This window comes from Notolabrus celidotus, chromosome 4, assembly GCF_009762535.1.
Source record: "Notolabrus celidotus isolate fNotCel1 chromosome 4, fNotCel1.pri, whole genome shotgun sequence".
Lineage (NCBI taxonomy): Eukaryota > Metazoa > Chordata > Actinopteri > Labriformes > Labridae > Notolabrus > Notolabrus celidotus.
In genome coordinates, this window is record NC_048275.1 from 10310568 (window position 1) to 10328742 (window position 18175).

Below are 18175 nucleotides of genomic sequence, written 5' to 3' on the forward strand. Positions count from 1 at the left end.
ACGCCCAATGAATAGGTGCTGTAGTCCTCGTTGCAGAGGTCGCCGGTTGGACTCCCGACTGGTCGGCCGCTTTCTGGATGTTGTCCCCCACTCTCTGCTCCCCAAATGTCCTGTCTCTCTTTGGCTGTCCTAACCAATAAGGGCAAAAAAGCCAAAAATATAAAATAAAAAATAAAAAGTTCAGGAAATAAACACTTAAAAGTCCTGTGATGATTTTTTATTGTGATTTTGGCGCCCCCAGTGGACAAAGCTGTACCTTCAATTTTGCTGATCCTGTCCCGTACATGTGCAAGTAGTATTTTCTGATTAAAGATCTCCTCTTTCTGTCTTTTAACTTTTAAATATATCTCTCCATATGACACTTTGCCGTGGAAAATGTAACAAAGAGCTCTTTTAGCAGGGCGCTGCTAGTTCTCTTTTTGACACCTACCCAGTGACAGCGTTCACAGAAATTAGAAATAACTAAATAAAAATCATCAGTCTTTACTCTGATGGTCTATTTTGATTTTGAAGGTCATATAGAGGCACCAGAATTGATTTCAGACTGTTTCAAAACAGGCAAAAAAATCCCTTAGAGGAGCTTTAATATAGCGTACTATAATGCATAACAAACTTAATAACTTATAAGTCAAATAAAGTAAATATGAAGGTTTAAACTGAAACAATGTCAGGAAACAGACTTATGTAGAGCACAAAAATGCTCATAAAGCAGTATTTAATTTGTGGCTTCCTGTCTTTCCTCATCTCTTCCATATTAAAGGTGAAGACTCTCCTCTTTCTGTTGCTCTTTTAAGCAGTCACCCTATGTTTTTAGTGCTCTCCTGCAGCCAGACCCCTAACCTTCCTCTCTCTCTGTTTCTGTTATTCATGAGCTCCAGGTTTCATTCAGGCCATATGTTCTGGTGGAGGCATGCTTACAGTCACACACACACACAAACACACTCATATTCATGAGCTTGTGCTCTCATTGTGTCCATATGCTGTCTCTGGAGTTGGAGCTGCTGCTCTGCTGCTCACAGACTGGCCCTTTCACCACGGCCTGGACACAAGGCCCCGGCAATCACCCCCCCTGCTTTCCCCCAACCAGGGTGCCCCCAATCAATTACTCAGCCCTCATGACACACACCCAGACACACAATGGCCCCCTCAGTCACAAAGCTACTGCTCCTGGGGCCCTCTTATTGGCCCCTGTGTGACTTTAGGGCCTCTCTGTTTAATAAGGTGTTATAATCAGACCACCAAGGGTCTGTGACACAGAGACCTACTCCCCATCCCTCAAACATACACACTGAGCATGACAAGAGTGTGTGTGTGGAAGGATGCTATGCAGGGAACAGAGAGGAAACCCATCAATGAGAACAATAAGAGAAGCGGTCCATTGGAGCGGACTTGTAAATTATGTTAAATGCTAAGGGGCCTCTGTTAACTATTGTGTGGTTAAAGAAGACCCTCCTTTACATCCCAGCAAGTCGAGCACATAAGAGACATAAACCACTTTCTGTTCTGCATCAAGAGACTCATACCAGAGGCTCCCGGAGAAGAAGAGGGGAAACGGGGAAAGCTTGAGATTGCAAAAGCGTATCTGTGTGTGTCGTCTTTGCGAGCATCACAGCTATTGTAGTGCAGGTGTGGATAGAAGACAGAAGCAGCTCTGTGTGTCCTCGAAGGTCTCAAACACACAGGCCTCTATCTGCAGAGCTTGGCAAAGACTCACACAAACCACTGTTGCTGCTGAATCTGAGCTGCTCATTGATCCAGCACAAAGACACGCTGCTTTTAAAGCCGTAATCTGCATTGAAAATATGATGTGTAGCTGTGCTTCAATGTTTGTTTGTGTCTCGCAGGGTCGCTGTATCAGTTTCCAGCGGGTCAAAGATGCAGAGTCCGCCTCAAACAACCGGCCTCCTCCTCCTCCTCGCACGCACCACTCACCCTCCCCGCCCCCGCCTCCTCCTCCTCTTCACATGGAAGAGCAACCCCTGGTATCCAACTCTGTCCCCCGTACGAAGCCGCCATCAAGAGGGCCTCGCACTACACCACCCGCACGCACACCCCCTGCTGTTCTCCAACCCCCTCCTGGTCCACCACCTTCTCGTATGCCACCAGGACCGCCGCCATCTCGACCCCCACCCAGGCTCTGATGATGAGGAGAAGGCTGAAAACATCCACCTTCTCCACATGAAAAAGTCTTCCTTTAAGACTCAGCCAGCAGAGAGACATCATATCTGTTGAAGGCAGGAGCTGTTATCTGGAGCTCTGTGCTTTGTTGCTGGACAGCAAAAGTATTTATCTGATTTTATAGGAAACACAGCATGTAGTTACCTACGCCTGAAGCCTGTATGTACAGTTAGATGTGGTGTTTTCTGAGGTAAGAGTAAGTGCAACCCTTTCTGGGACTTTAACCAAAGGGATGGATGTGTTGTTGGGAGTTAGATTGTGACAGATTAAACGTTGTGTTTACTTTGTGTTGGTGGAGAGTAATCATGTTGAGGGAGGATGTGGTGAGCAATAAGGCTGCAAGTGAAAGATGAGAGCAGTCTTGGTCATGTTTGTGCTGTTTTTTAAATATCTTAGGTTTCCACAAATCACAGTGATGCATAGTTTCACCTTTTCAACCAAAGAAACTTTTTTACATTCTAGTTCAAAGTTTAGTAAGAAGTACAGCGACCTTTTGTGACTGCAGGGCAGTTTCTCCATACTTTATTTATTTTAATACAAGCCCTTCCTGCATCTGTCTTCTATTTAGCATCAGGTGGGTTTCTGGGGTTTTCATCCTTACAGGAGGGCAATATGAAGGTGGATCTGAGGGAGCTTTCTGGCATGTCTGGTCTGATGTATTTGAGGTCCTTTGGCACCTTCTGGTGGAGGATTGTTAACAAACATTTTGTATCTCTGGGGTTCTCCTGTACTCTGCATTTACTGACTGAAATGATCATTTGCATTATTTCTTTATTAACAACCTTTTTTTTTTTCCAATAAACGAAATGTTTTTTTATGTGCTGCCTGGAAGTGATTTCTTTCCTCATTATTTAAGTGTTAAGGTATACTATAATATCTCAGGATTCTGCACAGTCATGTCATGAATCAGCTGACAAACACATTGGGGCCAGCACTGCAGAGACATAATGATATATTTATTAGATGATTAGATATTGCAGAACACAACATTTGGTGATATGTGTCTGTGAAGCCACAGTTCTTTAATTAAAGTAATTAAACCTCTGTGGCTGACGGGACACTAATAATCTATCCATGAAATTTATAGAGTTGGCCTCCAAAGTTTAAAATAAATTCAGATATGTTGAACAGCTTTTAGGTTTATTAAAAGTCACTCTTTTGGAACACATCACTGCTTCAATATAAATCTTTTACCATTTGTTTCCCATTTAAACGACTTGTATAAAAGTCTTGCAATGAACCTTTAATGTCTTCAAGCATTCAAATCACATTTCTTAAAGATGTTTTCAACTTTCTTTCATAGATGTTAGGATATAAGTAATTCAATCTGTCAAAGACAATCCAGGTGAGGTGGTTTGCTTTCTTTCTTAAGTGACATGATATAACTTAAACCTTACTCCTGATGATGTACAGTCATGGCCAAAAGTTTTGAGAATGACACAAATATTACATTTTCACAAAGTCTGCTGTTTCAGTTTTTATAATGGCAATTTGCATATACTCCAGAATGTTATGAGGAGTGATCAGCTCAACTGCAATTAATTGCAAAGTCCCTCTTTGCCTTGAAAATTAACTTTATCACCAAAAACACATTTCCACTGCATTTCAGCCCTGCCACAAAAGGACCAGCTAATATAATTTCAATGACACACAGGTGTCACACACATTAACACAGGTGTGGGTGTTGATGAGGACAAGGCTGGCGATCAATCTGTCATTATTGAGTGACTGGACACTTTAAAAGGAAGATGGTGCATGACACCATTGTTCCTCATCTGTTAGCCATGGTTACCTGCAAGGAAACACGTGCAGCCATCATTGCATTGCACAAAAAGGGCCTAACAGGGAAGTTTATAGCAGCGAGTAAGATTGCACCTCAGTCAACCGTCTATCGAATTATCAAGAACTTCAAGAAGAGAGGTTCAATTGTTGCCAAACAGGCTCCAGGGCGCCCAAGAAAGTCCAGCAAGCGCCAGGACCGTCTCCTGAAGGTGTTACAGCTGCGGGATCAGGCCACCACTAGTGCAGAGCATGCTCAGGAATGGCAGCAGGCAGGTGTGAGTGCATCTGCACGCACAGTGAGGCAAAGACTTTTGGAGGAAGGCCTGGTGTCAAGGAGGGCAGCAAAGAAGCCACTTCTCTCCAGTAAAAACATCAGGGACAGACTGATATTCTGCTGAAGGTACAGGGACTGGACTGCTGAGGACTGGGGTAAAGTCATTTTCTCTGATGAATCCCCTTTCTGATTGTTTGGGGCATCTGGAGGAAGGCTTGCTCGGAGAAGACGAGGTGAGCGCTACCATCAGTCCTGTCTCTTGCCAACAGTGAAGCATCCTGAGACCATTCATGTGTGGGGTTGCTTTTCGGTCAAGGGAGTGGGCTCTCTCACAATCTTGCCTAAAAACACAGCCATGAATAAAGAATGGTACCAGAACGTCCTCCGAGAGCAACTTCTCCCAACCATCCAAGGGCAGTTTGGTGATGAAGAATGCCTTTTCCAGCATGGAGCACCTTGCCATAAAGCAAAAGTCATAACAAAATGGCTTGGGGAACAAAACATTAAGATTTTGGGCCCTTGGCCAGGAAACTCCCCAGATCTTAATCCCACTGAGAACTTGTGGTCAATCCTCAAGAGGCGGGTGGACAATCAAAAACCCACAAATTCTGACAAACTCCAAGCATTGATTATGCAAGAATGGACTGCCATCAGTCAGGAAGTGGTCCAGAAGTTGATGACAACATGCCAGGGAGAATTGCAGAGGTCTTGAAAAAGAAGGGTCAACACTGCAAATATTGACTTATTGCATGAATTCTGTGTAATTCTCAATAAAAGCTTTTGATACTTATGAAATGCTTCGAATTGTATTTCATTATACCATAGAAACATCTGACAAAAACACCTAAAAACCCTGAAGCAGCAGACTTTGTGAAAATGTAATATTTGTGTCATTCTCAAAACTTTTGGCCATGACTGTATGGTCTGAGAATGTCCTGAATCAGTACAGGTCTCGGCAGCTCCCGTCACAAAACGCTGACATGCACACTGAGCTCACTCGACATAAGAGTGCGATTAGGAGGTCAGTCTGCTGCTACATGACTCATCTTGCTGCAACCCATCTGTGGGAATGAATCACATGAGGGTAATGGTATGTTAACTCATCCTGCAAGACAACCTACAGCTTCTCTCCGAGTGTATCAAGATGATGCGTTCACTGTCACTTGGACAAAAGAATTACTGGAAGCTGGAGATTGTCTGAAGATTTGTAGAGGAGCTTTTGTTTTATATTTTTCAAAATAAAAGCAGCTTTAAATCAGTTTTAAAATCATGAATGCATTCGTTCGTTCACTGTTGACAGGACGGAGGTCTACAGTGCCCTCAAGTGACCACATTGACAACAACAGCAGAAATCACTTTTACCAAATCTGTGTTATTGTCAGCCAACAGATCTCCACAATATTCAAACATAAATACATTTTTATGGTTCATCAAAGTCCATGAAAGGCAGAAACACACTCTTACACACAACTGTCATGAAGCTCTGGGACATCCATCTAAAAGCTCTGCAGCTCAGAGAGATGGATCAGTTCAAAAACAAACCGGTTTCACCTTCAATGACAGAAACGCAGACATACACACACACAGCCAAGGTGTATATCCTATAAATGTTGTATGTTTATGAACACACAACACAGTTTAAGTCCATGGCGTAATAAGAGAATGTTCCTCAAGCTTTCCTCTTCTTATGCATTTTCTTTCCTGACTGCGCCCCCTTCTGGGCTCCCTTCACCATGCCCTTGAACTGGCCCTGAAGTTTGGCACGCTTCCTGCAGAAACAGAATAAAACATTTCAGTGTTTGACAACATTATGGAAATGAATTCTTCATCATAGAACGGCTCAAAGTTCAAACCTGCGGTTGAGCTGAGCCTTCCTCAGAGGGATGTAAGCGTAGGGATCAAGTTTTCCTTGTTTCTTCACATCTCCTTTTCCTTTCTGAGAGGTGAAATAAAAGAACTACGGGTTATAGTTTCCAAACGGAAACTCCTGCAGCGTGTTTTCTGCAATCTGCAAGCAGACAGTCTCACCTTTGACTTGTAATCTGACCCGACTTCTGGCCTTCCTCCCAGCGCTCTGTGGATACCTGAGCCTCCAGCTGACAGGAGAACAGGTGTCATTAGTCGAAATCAAAATCTCTCATTGACATAATGTGCTGTGAAACATCCAAGTCTGCTCAGATAAATCACAGCTCATTTATTAAAATGATTTCATTCCATTAAAAGGTAATGTCTGTGTTAAAGGCAGGTTCTCAAGGAGGATGTATCCCTCCCTCAAAGGAGTCACCTACTGATCCTACCTTTATATTTCAGCTGTGGTTCCACATCCATGTCATCATCAAAGTTGTCGTCTCTGAACCTTCTTTTCTGTGTCTTTTTCTAAAATGTTATAAATAAAAAAAACAATAAATTATCTGAACAATATAAAAATGTTTTGTACTTTCTGTGTCTCATATTGAAGTACTCACACTCTTCACTCCAGCTTCCTCTAGGATGTCCTTCATCTCTTCCCCATCTGTGGTAGAAGTCACAGGTTGATGTCACGGCGTGTTCAGACATAAATAATGTACTCAACACTGATGAGGACAAGATTCCTCTCACCTTTCTCATTAACATCCTCCTCGTCGTCATCTCTGATGATCAGCCGCCCGTCTGATGTCACCTTGAAGCCGTGCTCCACCTTAGCGCTCTTCTTCAGGGCGGGGTTGGTGGCTGAGGAAGACAGAAAAATCATGTAGGAATTAAAACCACTGAATAACTTCTCTCTGGGCCAATCAAACTGCAGCCTAGCTGTGACTTTGAGGTACCTAGCACTCTCTGGGAAACTTTGGGATCCAGGAAGTTAAGCGGGTCATCCTCCACTCCTTCTTTGAGCCAGGCTCGTCCTTTCTGCTGTTTGCCTGGTTTCTTCTTCTGAGCGTTACCAGCCTTCCCTTCATCCTCCGACATATCACTGTCCGACTCTGCAAGGATCTCCTCGATACTGGAGGGGAGGAGGCAAATATAATTGAGATGGGAGGTAAAGGTATGAAGGGAAAGCAGGGCTTTGTGTAGAGAACAGAGATCTACCTTTTGCTCTTTGCTTTAGGTGTTTCCTCCTCGCTCTCAGAGTCGTCCTGCTGATCGGCCACCTGCTTCTTTCTCTTTGTACGAGCCTCAGCTTTGCGGATGTTTGCGAGCACCTTGTGATGCTCTGCAGGCAGCATGCTCTTCACCAGTTCAAAACTGGAAGCACAGAAGAAAATCAGACGGCTATTTCTATTTCTGTGTTCATTACTTTGCACAAGAACACAATTTTTCTTTTTTAAGGATGGAGGAAGGAAGGAAGGAAGGAAGGACTTACCCAAACTTTCTGATGAACTTTGTGAAAATGTTCTTGAGTTTGGTTCTGAAGTGTCTCCTCACGTCATCTTTGATGTTTCCTACGCCCTCCATCTGAACACGACACACAGAGTTAAATCTGTACACAATAAGGATCAAAGCTGTCTAACAGAGAACTCGAGTGTCTATTTTTTCTACCTACCATGACTGTGGCGTGTGAACCCAGCGTCTTCGGGTCCATAATGAAGAGGATGACCTTGATGAAGCCCAAAGCGGCTTTGACGATCTCTCTGGTCCGGGACGAGAGCAGCAGGCTGATGTTGTGCAGCAGCTGCTCCATGTTGCTTTTATCTATAGCGTCTGAGACAGAAGAAGGAACCACACTGAGTCCTGTCTGCTAACATGAATATTAAAGTAGTTCAAAATCAATGAGTTTACCTTTGTACTCGAACACTAGGCGGGTTAGAGCCAGCACGGTGCAGGTGATCATGGTGACGGAGCCTGTGAGTCCTGCATACACCAGCATCAGGTACTGTTCCATGGCATCTGCAGCAGACAGATTAATGATCAGTATTTGAACAAAAGATCAACAAACACTTTGAGCTGCAACATAATTTGACTTTGAAGACATAAATAACCACCTAAAAATAACAGACTTTGATCTACAAACCAAGACGCATTCTAAAGCAAGAAACTCTTCTCTGACTTCTTTTGGAAATGTCTCTAGATGGAGGTTCTTGACATGATTAACCAAATGACAAAAGTAAGGATCCTGTGTTCGCTAAAGCTCCTCACCCTGAATATATACCCAAGAGATTTGTTCCCAGAGTGCGTTCCCAGAGTTTTAGGTACGCTGCTCCTGCTGCAGAATACTTTGAGTCTGAGGGAGCATGTCTCTTTTAGTGTTTAAAGCAGATTGAAGGCGTTGGAGGAAGATGCATCAGCTTGTAGATGCTTTGACTGATGACTTTCTGTGATGTGATCCAGGGTATGTTGACTGTTTTTGAATTATGTGTTGTATGTCTGTAACTTTGTTGGAACATGCTGCTGCTGATCTTGGCCAGGAGACTCTTGTAAAAGAGATTCCTAATATCAATAAAGGTTTCCTGCTTGAATACATTTAAACACATGAACATGAAATGAACATATAAATAATGATTTTATCTCCAACAAGAGTGACCTTCTCAGAAAAGATTTTTTTCTCTTAAAAATTAAGTAGATTATGATTTTAAAATATCAAGGTTACTGTGGGAAAACATGACTAAAAGAAACATGGGGTGATTTTGAAATCTCTGGGGGAGCTTCATGAATTTTTCTTTAACAAAATGTTGATTATTATCATAAAAGTGAAGATGAGGGAGGGAGCAGGGCAGGAAAGTGGAATAATATCATGAAGAGTAGCAGTCCATGAGATTTTAAACCTGTCAGTATTATGTTACTACTAATCACTCCATATTTTAACCTCTGGATTCATTATGTTACATTCATTTGCCCATTGATATGATGGTGTTCTGTATTTGCTGCAAGACTGGCCCTTCCATTACTTTTTAATGTGTTTCAAATATGAAAACCACAACAAAAAAATCCTTTAGCCTGTATGATGTCTGACTTCGCAGTTTCTGAAAATAATAAAGTTTTTTAAGGAAGTTTAGGTGTTACCTTTTGGGTTTCCACAGAAGCGTACAAAAGCATTTCCTATTTCAACCAGCAGAGTGTACGCATTCTTACGAGCTCCCACAGCAACCTCCTTGGTGCATATAATCACCTGAAAGAGAGAGGTACTTGTGAGAATGCTAAATTTCTGCACTCTTTCTGTCTGAGTGTTTACAAACACTTCTTTGAGTTCATACCTCGGGCAGCAGAGCCGTGATAAAGTCTCTGTGTTCTTCACTGAGCCGCTTCACAATGTGGATCAGACACTTCAGTCTTGGCTGAAAGAAGAAAAGAAACAATCAGTCAGGAATGTGAATCATGTTTTGGTTTAGTTGGTGTGATTTCTCTCTGTGCTGCAGTCTCACCCTCTTTGCAGGCGAGGAGGCGTTCTTCAGAGTCTCCAGCAGCACCGCTTTTAGAGTTTCCAGATTGTCCAAGACAAACGACGTGCACTCGTCTCTCTCTCCTCCGCACATCTCCTCCAGCACACGGTACGCCTTCTTCTGCATGCCGGGATCTTTGGTCTGCAGACAAAGAAGCACAGGAAGGCACAAAATAAACAAAAAACTAACACTTAAACCCTTTTCATTAAAAAGCGCACATGCACTTTGGCTCATTGTGTAGACGGAAAGTGTCTGATCTGAACTTTTACACATTTTAAGAGACACAGAGTCGACTCCTACTGTGGCAGCTGAATTTATGATCTTTAGTATTTTAGCTGCATCACTTTTTTCAGACCAACAACAGCGCATGACAGCATCACAGGCTATGAATTCAATAGCAAAGAGCCTTCAGTGCTTTTTTTTTTTTAACCATGATCAGTTATCCTCAGACGTCTCCTCCTCTCCAAAATGAACAGATCTGCCAATTAAAACCAGCAAAACAAAGCCTATTTACAAAAAGTATTAATGCAACTCTCTATGGTAGCTTGCAAGCTGACTTCAATATTTAATCCAGCTATAATATTGTGAAAATGTCTGTTATAGGTAAAAAAAAAATTTGGGTTTAAAGAAACTAGTTGCAAGATATGTTCAATGTCATGCCAGCAGATCCTCAGATAAATGTGCACCTTACAGGTAAAACTTAAGGCTCATGCAAGCTGATAAAGGTAGTTTTAGCTGCATAAATCAATAAAAAAAGTTTTAAAAAGTCAAAGATTTTTAATGCACAGACACTTAATAGGACCGATAATATTCAGTGTGTGTCGCAGTCTTAGTTTCCCCTTACCTCCAAATACGGCCTGATCAGCTCAAAGGTTTTAGTCATGGTAGCCCCGTCTACAAAGGGAGCCATGGTAATCACAAGGTCCATCATAGACAGCCTGAGAAAGAAGAAAAAAAAGGGAAGAGTAAGAACACTGTTATATATTCTATAAGTAGCTAATAATCTCTGGCAATGCATGGAACTTTGTGTCCTACCGTGTGAACTCGTTTGCCTCTGTGCTGCTCAGTCTGTCTGTGGCTTTTTGCAGGAATGTGCAGATCATCTGAGGATGAAGGTTTTAATAAATGAGCAACCAGGAAAATAAATCAGGTCTGTTACAGGACAGACAGCTACTCAAAAAAATCAGACATGGGTGTAAAAAGGCTCACAATAAAAGCCTGACATGGAAACAAACTGATTTCTGTGCTTGATGAGAACATGTTACAGTAGAAGCTGGACTGACCGGTGTGTCTGTGACCGTCAGGTAGACCCTGATGGTGTCCTGTACAGCCATCCTGTAGTTGCCGGGCTCTCCTGCTGCAGGCTGCTGGCTGTACACGTTGAAGAAGATGGGCAAGAAGTTCTTGGAGAAGCGGCCCACCTCTGCCTTTTCCTCCTCTGTAGACATCAAGAAAAGAGGACAGAGGGTTTCACTGACCTGAAGTCTGAGATGTGTTTGTAGTTTTTAATATTTCATCTCTATGTGAACACACTCTTACCAGAGGAGCAGCTCTTGTTGATGATCGTACGTAAGGCCTGGCACACTGTGAGTCTCAGATCCGGCCGTTCATTAATAGCCATACCAAGGACACGGGCAAGGCCTTTAAAGGATGTGAGTAGGTCCACAGGACACGTGCAGAAACCAGGGAGCATAGTCCAGATCTGAAAGGAGACACAGACATGAATGTCTTTAAAAACTCATCCACTACAGCCATTTCCCCTGAGTGCATCAAAGGGAGGTCACAGTAGAGTTACCTGCAGCTGCAGCGTCTGGTAGACTTTGGCCTCAAGTTTCTGTCCTGCTTGCTCCAACTCTTCAGCTGTGACACAAAAACAGAGATCAGTAAATACATATTTAAATCAAAGCCTGGTTCCCCATCTCACTACCCAAAGTTAAAGCCTCCCTCTCTTGGTTTACCTCTCTGCTTGAGTGTAGAAGCCAGAGGGAGGAAATATGAAGAGAAGAAGCTGAGGTGAGTGTTCTTCACGTGATCACGGATCACAGGGACCAGCCAGCTGCGAGGAAACTCCAAATCATCCCTGAAGAACAGAACAACAATACAGAGCAGGTTAAACCACCACTCCATGAAAGGTCTGATCCACGGTGTTTCTGTTTAATGTGCACTCACTCGAACCCAGTGATGTTGAGAGGCACAGCACCCAGCACCACGTCAGGCCCCATGCTCTCCACAGCTCCTCCCACAGCCAGGTCCAACTCCCCACTGAAGGGGAACTGAGGGGTGGAGCGCAGGTCTGCCAGAGACTGCAGGGACTGAAAGGAGATAGCAGACACACTCAGGTTAACTGATACACCCTTCTTTACTGACGTGATGATCTGTAGAGCTGTCTGACTGTACCTTGGTCATGACGGGGTGAGCTTGTTTCCCTGCAGCTCGGTAAAAGGATCCCAGGATCTGCAGCACAAACGGCCAGGAGGCGTGGAAGCGATACGACAATCCTTCCTCTACAATGCTGGAACACACACACAGAGCCATAATTAGCATAAATGGCTTTTACAGGAATGTCTCCAAGATTACTTCATCAGCGTCTTTATCATGTTTTCATACAGAATGGCTTAAAAAACTGCAGTAGGATAAAAGATAAAAGAAAACTTTTGACGATACAAAAAATGTTTCAAAGCCAAATAAATTTGTGATAAAAAAAACATGAAATCAAAACTTGCATTTGCAAATCCCTAATTTTTGTTTTGCAAATTCAGAAGACGTGCTTTTTGAATTTAAAATGTTGTCAATGTTGCCATGCAAGAGGTCTACCAGCATTAGATCCTGCAAGTGAGACCCAGCCCATCAATGACCAACTTCAGGTATTGACAGTCCTGCTACTATTTATTCAACCACCTGGCCTCCATTGTCACCCATGCTCTAAATGTGGACCTAGCCGGGCAGTAAGAGTCTGAACATCAGCAGGGTGATCAAGTGTGCAACTCCCTTTACCAGTGATTCTTCAAGCTAGTCCCAAGACCACTCAGGGAGGCTCTACAGTGAGCTCTGGTGTCCCGGAGCAAGAACCCCCCTCCATGCTAGTTCCCCCCGCCCATCATACCCACACTTGAAGATAGAAAGGAGAAAAGGGACAAATAGAGAGGAATGGTGTAAGAGAGAGGACAGGGAAGGCAGAGCCAAAGCAAAAAGTCTGTTTGGGCTTAAGCTCACACCCCTGTTGAGTTAGTGTGAACGCCCTTCCTCCACCGAGAGTGAGGTGCAGCATGGCATACAGCAGGGTGATGGGTTGGAGCGTTATTTTTAAACAGAAAGTCACTTTTTTTTTTAAAGAGTGGCTTAAACACGCTGCTGTGCTGCTTTACAGTTCTGAGAGGGAACGAGTGGGTTAGGCTGTTCACTCTACCTCCACATACTCCCGCATTTTCAAGAGGGAAGAGAGGAGAAAAGAGAGATGAGAGTCTGTAGAGAGATGCTAAAAAGAGGACAGGGGAAGGCAGAGGTTGAGACAAAGTGGAAGCACTTACCGAAACATTTTGCAGATGTATGAAGGGTTTCCTGCAGACGCTGTGGCGGTGATCATCCCTATTTCCCCCATGTGAGGAGCAACACACTCAGTCAACAAAGTCTGAAACAGAGGACAGAAATACATCATATGTTAGGACACACAAAAAAACTACTTTGTGAATATTCCTGAGATAGAAGGATAGATCAAGTCTGGGAGGCATTTTGTACCTTTAGTGTGTTAGTTGCTGCAGAAACCACTTGTGCGTGAGGCGACAACAGGCAGGACATGGCAGAAGAGAAGAGGCGAGGGAGGTGACCCAAACTCAGAGAGCTCTGCAAGCTAAATAAAGACACACAGACGCATGAATAACACGGCTACACACTGTGCTATTACATGTTTAAAAGAGCGATATATTATGCTGTATGTGAGATGGTTCATTACCTTGCTAAGTGAACATGTGCTTTCTCCATGACGGTGAGCCAGGCCAACAGAGGCTGCAGGTCGTTCTCACTGGGCAGGTAGTCATACAGAGCCTGGGAGGAGAAGAGCTCTGTTAGTGCTCAGTGTATTTTAAAACATAAGTACGACTGTATGTGTTTGTGTTTTCTCACCGTGATGATCTGTGCGTTGAGTTCTGGAGAGAGAGTTGAAGCGTTTGGTTTCCCACTGAACAGTCTGTGAAAGGCCTGCATGGCGCTCGCCGTCACCAGCTGCACACAGAAACATAGAAACACAGGCACAGTGTGAAAAACTGAAGAGTCAATGTGGGAGAGGAAAGAGTCTCCAGCTGCTCTGATTCATGTTCGTGTGCTCTCACCACGTGGCTGAGCGTCATCACTCGCAGCAAAGTCTCACAGCAGGACTTGACGGCTCCCAGAGGAAACGTCCCCATCAACTCTTTGAGGAGACCCAGAACATGAAGCGTGGTGGTGTCCTCTTTGCTGCCTGATAAGAAAGAAAAAGCACAATGTAGGACAGTCTCCCAAAAACCATCATCTTCATCAAAGCCCAAGAGGAACAGCGGTGCCACTCAGCTGTACACATCAGTGACCTGTCTTACCTCCTGCCTGCTCCATCTCCTTGATGCAGAACTTGGCTGTTGTCATGGCAGCAGGGTGATGGGTTGGAGCATTATCTTTGAACAGGAACTCGCTTCCTCTGAGAATGGCACAAACACCTTGCTGTGCTGCTTTACGGACCTGAGAGGGACAGAGTGCGAAAACATTTAACTTTTGCAAAACATGCTAAATGTTAAATTCAATGTTTTATCATTCACGCTGTATTAGAGCCTCTGAGGGTGATGTCATATCTTTTTAGAGCTTCTGGTGTGCTTAACAGCCATTTGGACAAGTGATAAAGGATATGACAACCAAGACTTCCTGCAAGGACTCATCATTATTTACAGCACAACTAGTGACTTGCACTGCCAAAATGTAGCTGGAGGGTAAACCAGGCTGTATAGAACATGGACCTAGTCTCTCTGACGTCACCTACTGGTTTCTGTAGCAGAGTTTTGAAGCCTATGGACGGCGGTCGCCATATTGGAAATGCCGACTCAACCTAACTTACAGTCGACCTGACATACAGGCAACAAGATGAAGTTGAGGCAGGCCTTTAGCCTCCTCACTAACAGCTACAGAGTGCCCTCATCTCTAATTAAATGCAGAATGTTGCAGACGAGTTCTGGGATTGCACTGGCCAATGCATTTTTCCTCTTCTGCTCTTTGCAAGGACTGACTTCCTGCATGCCAACAACACAAGCTGGAATAACAGCTGGTAAATTTAGTGTATGCCACAAACCAAAATTATTTGCTCAAAAATTATCGTTGCATTTGCACACAGATGTTCAAAGACATTAGTATGAGGCTGGTGAGACGAACCTTTGGTTTGCTGTGCACTGTGAAGCTGAGAAGGCCGTGATATGCCTGAAGAGTAGTCGGGTAAGTCCACACAGATACATCCTGCTTCCTTAACAAGGTTGCCAGACACGACAGGACCTGAACGTGAAAAAATGAAAGACAAAAAAAAAGGAATCAATTAGTTTGTGCAGTTTTTATCAATAAGTAAAAATGAAGGAACAAGCTCAGAGATGAAACTACTCACCCATCTGAGAGCTGCAGCCGTCTCAGACGTCGCCTGTTTAGACATGACGTCCATCAGAGCCTTGGTGGTGTCTGAGAACTTGGACATAAGCACTGGAGCAGGAACCCTATGGAGAAAGATATATATATATAACAGATGAGGAATAATTCCTGACAAATGCCAAATATTTCTTGAAAAAAATCATTTAGTCTAACCGTTTCATCACGAGGTTGAGGAGGTACGCCACTGCAGCCTGTGACTCAGCTGTATCCACAACCTCCAGAGTGGTCATCTGGAAAAAGCGCACACTTGCTTCATTTAAAGACGCCTACGTTTGCTTATCATCACACCGCAAGTTAACTGATAATGTCTTCATGATCATACTTAAAAAAAGATGTTACTCACCAGAGCAGCAAAGTACTCTGTTTCTGTCTCCTTCCCTCCTTGACTCCGGATCACCTCAGTAACTGCTGCCAACACGGCACAGATCTGTGCAGCACATTGCATGAGAAAATTAAAGACACAGGGAAAGTCTGCATCTTGGATTCACAGTTCTGCATTTGTATTTAAGGGTTAAATAACCAGTGTCCTGCCTACCTCTTTATGAGCTGCTGAATTGGACTCCCAGTAGCGCTGCACCTTTCTGAACGTCAGGTTGGAGCAGTCGGACAGACCGCTGAGGAAGGTACCCGAGGTCTTGTCTGAAAACGCCTCATCTGGCTCCTCTTCCATACAGGCATCTTTACGGCTGCCCAGCTCCAGCGGGCCTGTCTGCAGATCATTGTGCAGCTTCAAGGCATCGACTGTTAGATCACTGTTGACTGTGGAGGACAAATATGAAAGAATCAGAATCAGAAATACTTTATTTATCCCGGGGAGGGAAATTCAGGCATTACAGAGCTCTTATAAACAGTAAGTAAGAAAGTTAGATATTAATAGAAGAAGGAATAAAATAAGATATAAATAAAATAAAATAAAGATCAAATAAAATAGAATAAAATAACATAAAAAGTATATACAGAGGCACAGAATAGTTAGTTAGATATGTACAGAAAAAAAAGACATACTTTACAACTTACAGCTCTAACAATTTCATTTCGCAGATATCTTTGTCCCAATTAATGTACATCTCAACTCAACTCAACTTTATTTATATAGCACCTTTCATACATAAACACATGCAGCCCAAAGTGTTTCACAGAATAACAGAGACAGAAAACAACATCAATGGTAACATTTTAAAAGGCATGATTATAAATAAAACACTTAAAAAATAAAATGAAATCAATACAGTAAAAATTAATAAAATAAGTAATAGTGGAAAGAAAAAAATAAGGTATGGTTAACAAGATCAGGTGAATACAAGAAATATATAGATAAATAAATAATTAAATAGTAAGTAAATGTTAAAGCAATGATTCAAATAAAAATGATTAAAATATTAATGAAAATAATAATGCAGTCCAATAAATTACTCCAAATTAAAAGCTAGATTAAAAAGGTAAGTCTTAAGGTTACGTTTAAAAATCTGAAACATTTAAACATCTGAGATTATAACATAAGAAAGGAGAAAGTTGGGATCAAGGACAGGGCCACAGTCTGACACAGGTCTTACAGGCAGAGCTGGAAGCAATGCACAGGGTGTAAGAAGCAGATGGATGTGTGTGCGTGTTATTAATATTTTTATTATCAACAACTGCATCAGAGGTATTATCATCACCAATTATGACAATGCAGATGACTAATTAATGTAAACATGCAGCAAAGGAAGTTATATAACACATATAAACAACCAGCATGTGCAGCTTTGTTATGGAGATATAAGGAGGATGCTTTCTCTGTCAGGGTGTCACTTTAAAGGAGAAGAGATGATGGACACACACGAGACAGATAAAAACAAGTGTCTCTGTGGCTTACACAGCAATAAATACACAGTTACCAAAGTTAAATTCTGTCTTATGAAATCATAGACTAATTTGAGGGATGACTTACTCTTGTTGCCTAAATATGACATGTGACAGATCAAGATCAACACTTGTATTTACTGCAGTGAACTGTAAGGTATTGCAGGTTTCATGACACATCATATAAAGTTATCATGAACTGTCCCATGTTAAATGGCTGACACTAGCTCATGTTAGCAGTAGCCACAGACCCACGTGTGCTGTGAAGCTTACCGGAGGGTCTGCTGAAGAAGCGGCTTTTAGCAGCCGTACGGAACCGGTTCGTCTGCGGGTTGGAGTCGCTGCTGTGTCCTTTCTTCCACCGCTTGAGTTTAGACCCCGTCCCGGATCGCAGTTTCCCCGATTTCACCATTTTTCGGGGTTAAATGATCTCGGTTACTCCACCACAACAGTCCGTGCAGCTCCAGATGACTCTGTCGCGTGCTAAGTGACGTCACGGCTGCGTTCATGTGTCTGGAAAAGCTTTGTTTTCTGGCCAGCAGGTGGCGCTGTTCAACCTGTTCAACCTGTTCAATACTGAAAACAAGAGCTACCGACGGAGCATCTATGCGCAGCATGCAAACAACAGCAATGGTAAAATTATAAAACGCATGATTAGAAATAAAATACTTAGAATAAAATAAAATCAATACAGTAACATTTATAAAATAAGTAATAGTGGAAAGAAAAGTTAAAAATAAGGTAGTGTTAAAAAGATCAGATGAATACAGGATATAAATAGATAAATAAATAATTAAATAGGATAAATAAAAGTTAAAGCAATGATTAAAACAATAATGATTAAAATAATAATAAAAATAATAAAAAATAATAACAATAATGCAGTCCAGGGCTAAAAATAAATGACTCCAAATTAAAAGCTAGATTAAAAAGGTAAAATATATATTTAGCATTTCTATTTCTATTGAGCATTTATATTTATATTTAACATTTAGATTTATATTTAACATTTAGATTTATATTTACCATTTAGAATTAGATTTAGCATTTATATTTATATTTAACATTTATATTTATATTTAACATTTATATT

The 18175-nt window shown here is 42.4% G+C and overlaps 2 protein-coding genes across 2 annotated transcripts in view; one reads left to right on the forward strand and one right to left on the reverse strand.

The window, feature by feature from the left end:
- Positions 1-2995, forward strand: part of antxr1d (ANTXR cell adhesion molecule 1d) — a 32605-nt gene extending 29610 nt beyond the window's left edge. The window contains exon 18 of the mRNA XM_034681094.1: positions 1845-2995. Within this exon, the coding sequence (XP_034536985.1) occupies positions 1845-2141 (297 nt within the window). The 3' untranslated portion in view covers positions 2142-2995. The remainder of the gene's footprint in view (positions 1-1844) is intronic.
- Positions 2996-5432: 2437 nt separating this feature from the next.
- On the reverse strand, positions 5433-17595 carry rrp12 (ribosomal RNA processing 12 homolog). The gene is made up of 34 exons (XM_034681093.1): positions 17356-17595; positions 15776-15999; positions 15584-15667; positions 15394-15470; positions 15200-15305; positions 14977-15093; positions 14157-14295; positions 13914-14041; positions 13708-13806; positions 13538-13629; positions 13324-13435; positions 13116-13216; positions 11986-12100; positions 11758-11900; positions 11547-11668; positions 11384-11448; positions 11128-11290; positions 10872-11026; positions 10624-10691; positions 10433-10526; positions 9571-9729; positions 9403-9483; positions 9212-9317; positions 7991-8098; positions 7755-7912; positions 7575-7666; positions 7301-7456; positions 7039-7214; positions 6833-6943; positions 6700-6746; positions 6532-6610; positions 6263-6330; positions 6088-6170; positions 5433-6003 (listed from the first exon to the last, which is right to left on the reverse strand). The coding sequence occupies exons 1-34, from the start codon at positions 17492-17494 to the stop codon at positions 5904-5906; spliced, it is 3867 nt and encodes a 1288-aa protein (XP_034536984.1). The 5' UTR covers positions 17495-17595; the 3' UTR covers positions 5433-5903.
- Positions 17596-18175: the final 580 nt, after the last annotated feature.

Coding starts and splice junctions, on each gene's coding strand:
- rrp12 (XM_034681093.1), bottom strand. CDS start 17,494: ATGGTGAAATCGGGGAAACTGCGATCCGGGACGGGGTCTAAACTCAAG. Junction 16,000..17,355: donor CTTCTTCAGCAGACCCTCCG/GTAAGCTTCACA, acceptor TGTCCTCCACAG/TCAACAGTGATCTAACAGTC. Junction 13,217..13,323: donor CAGCAACTAACACACTAAAG/GTACAAAATGCC, acceptor CCTCTGTTTCAG/ACTTTGTTGACTGAGTGTGT.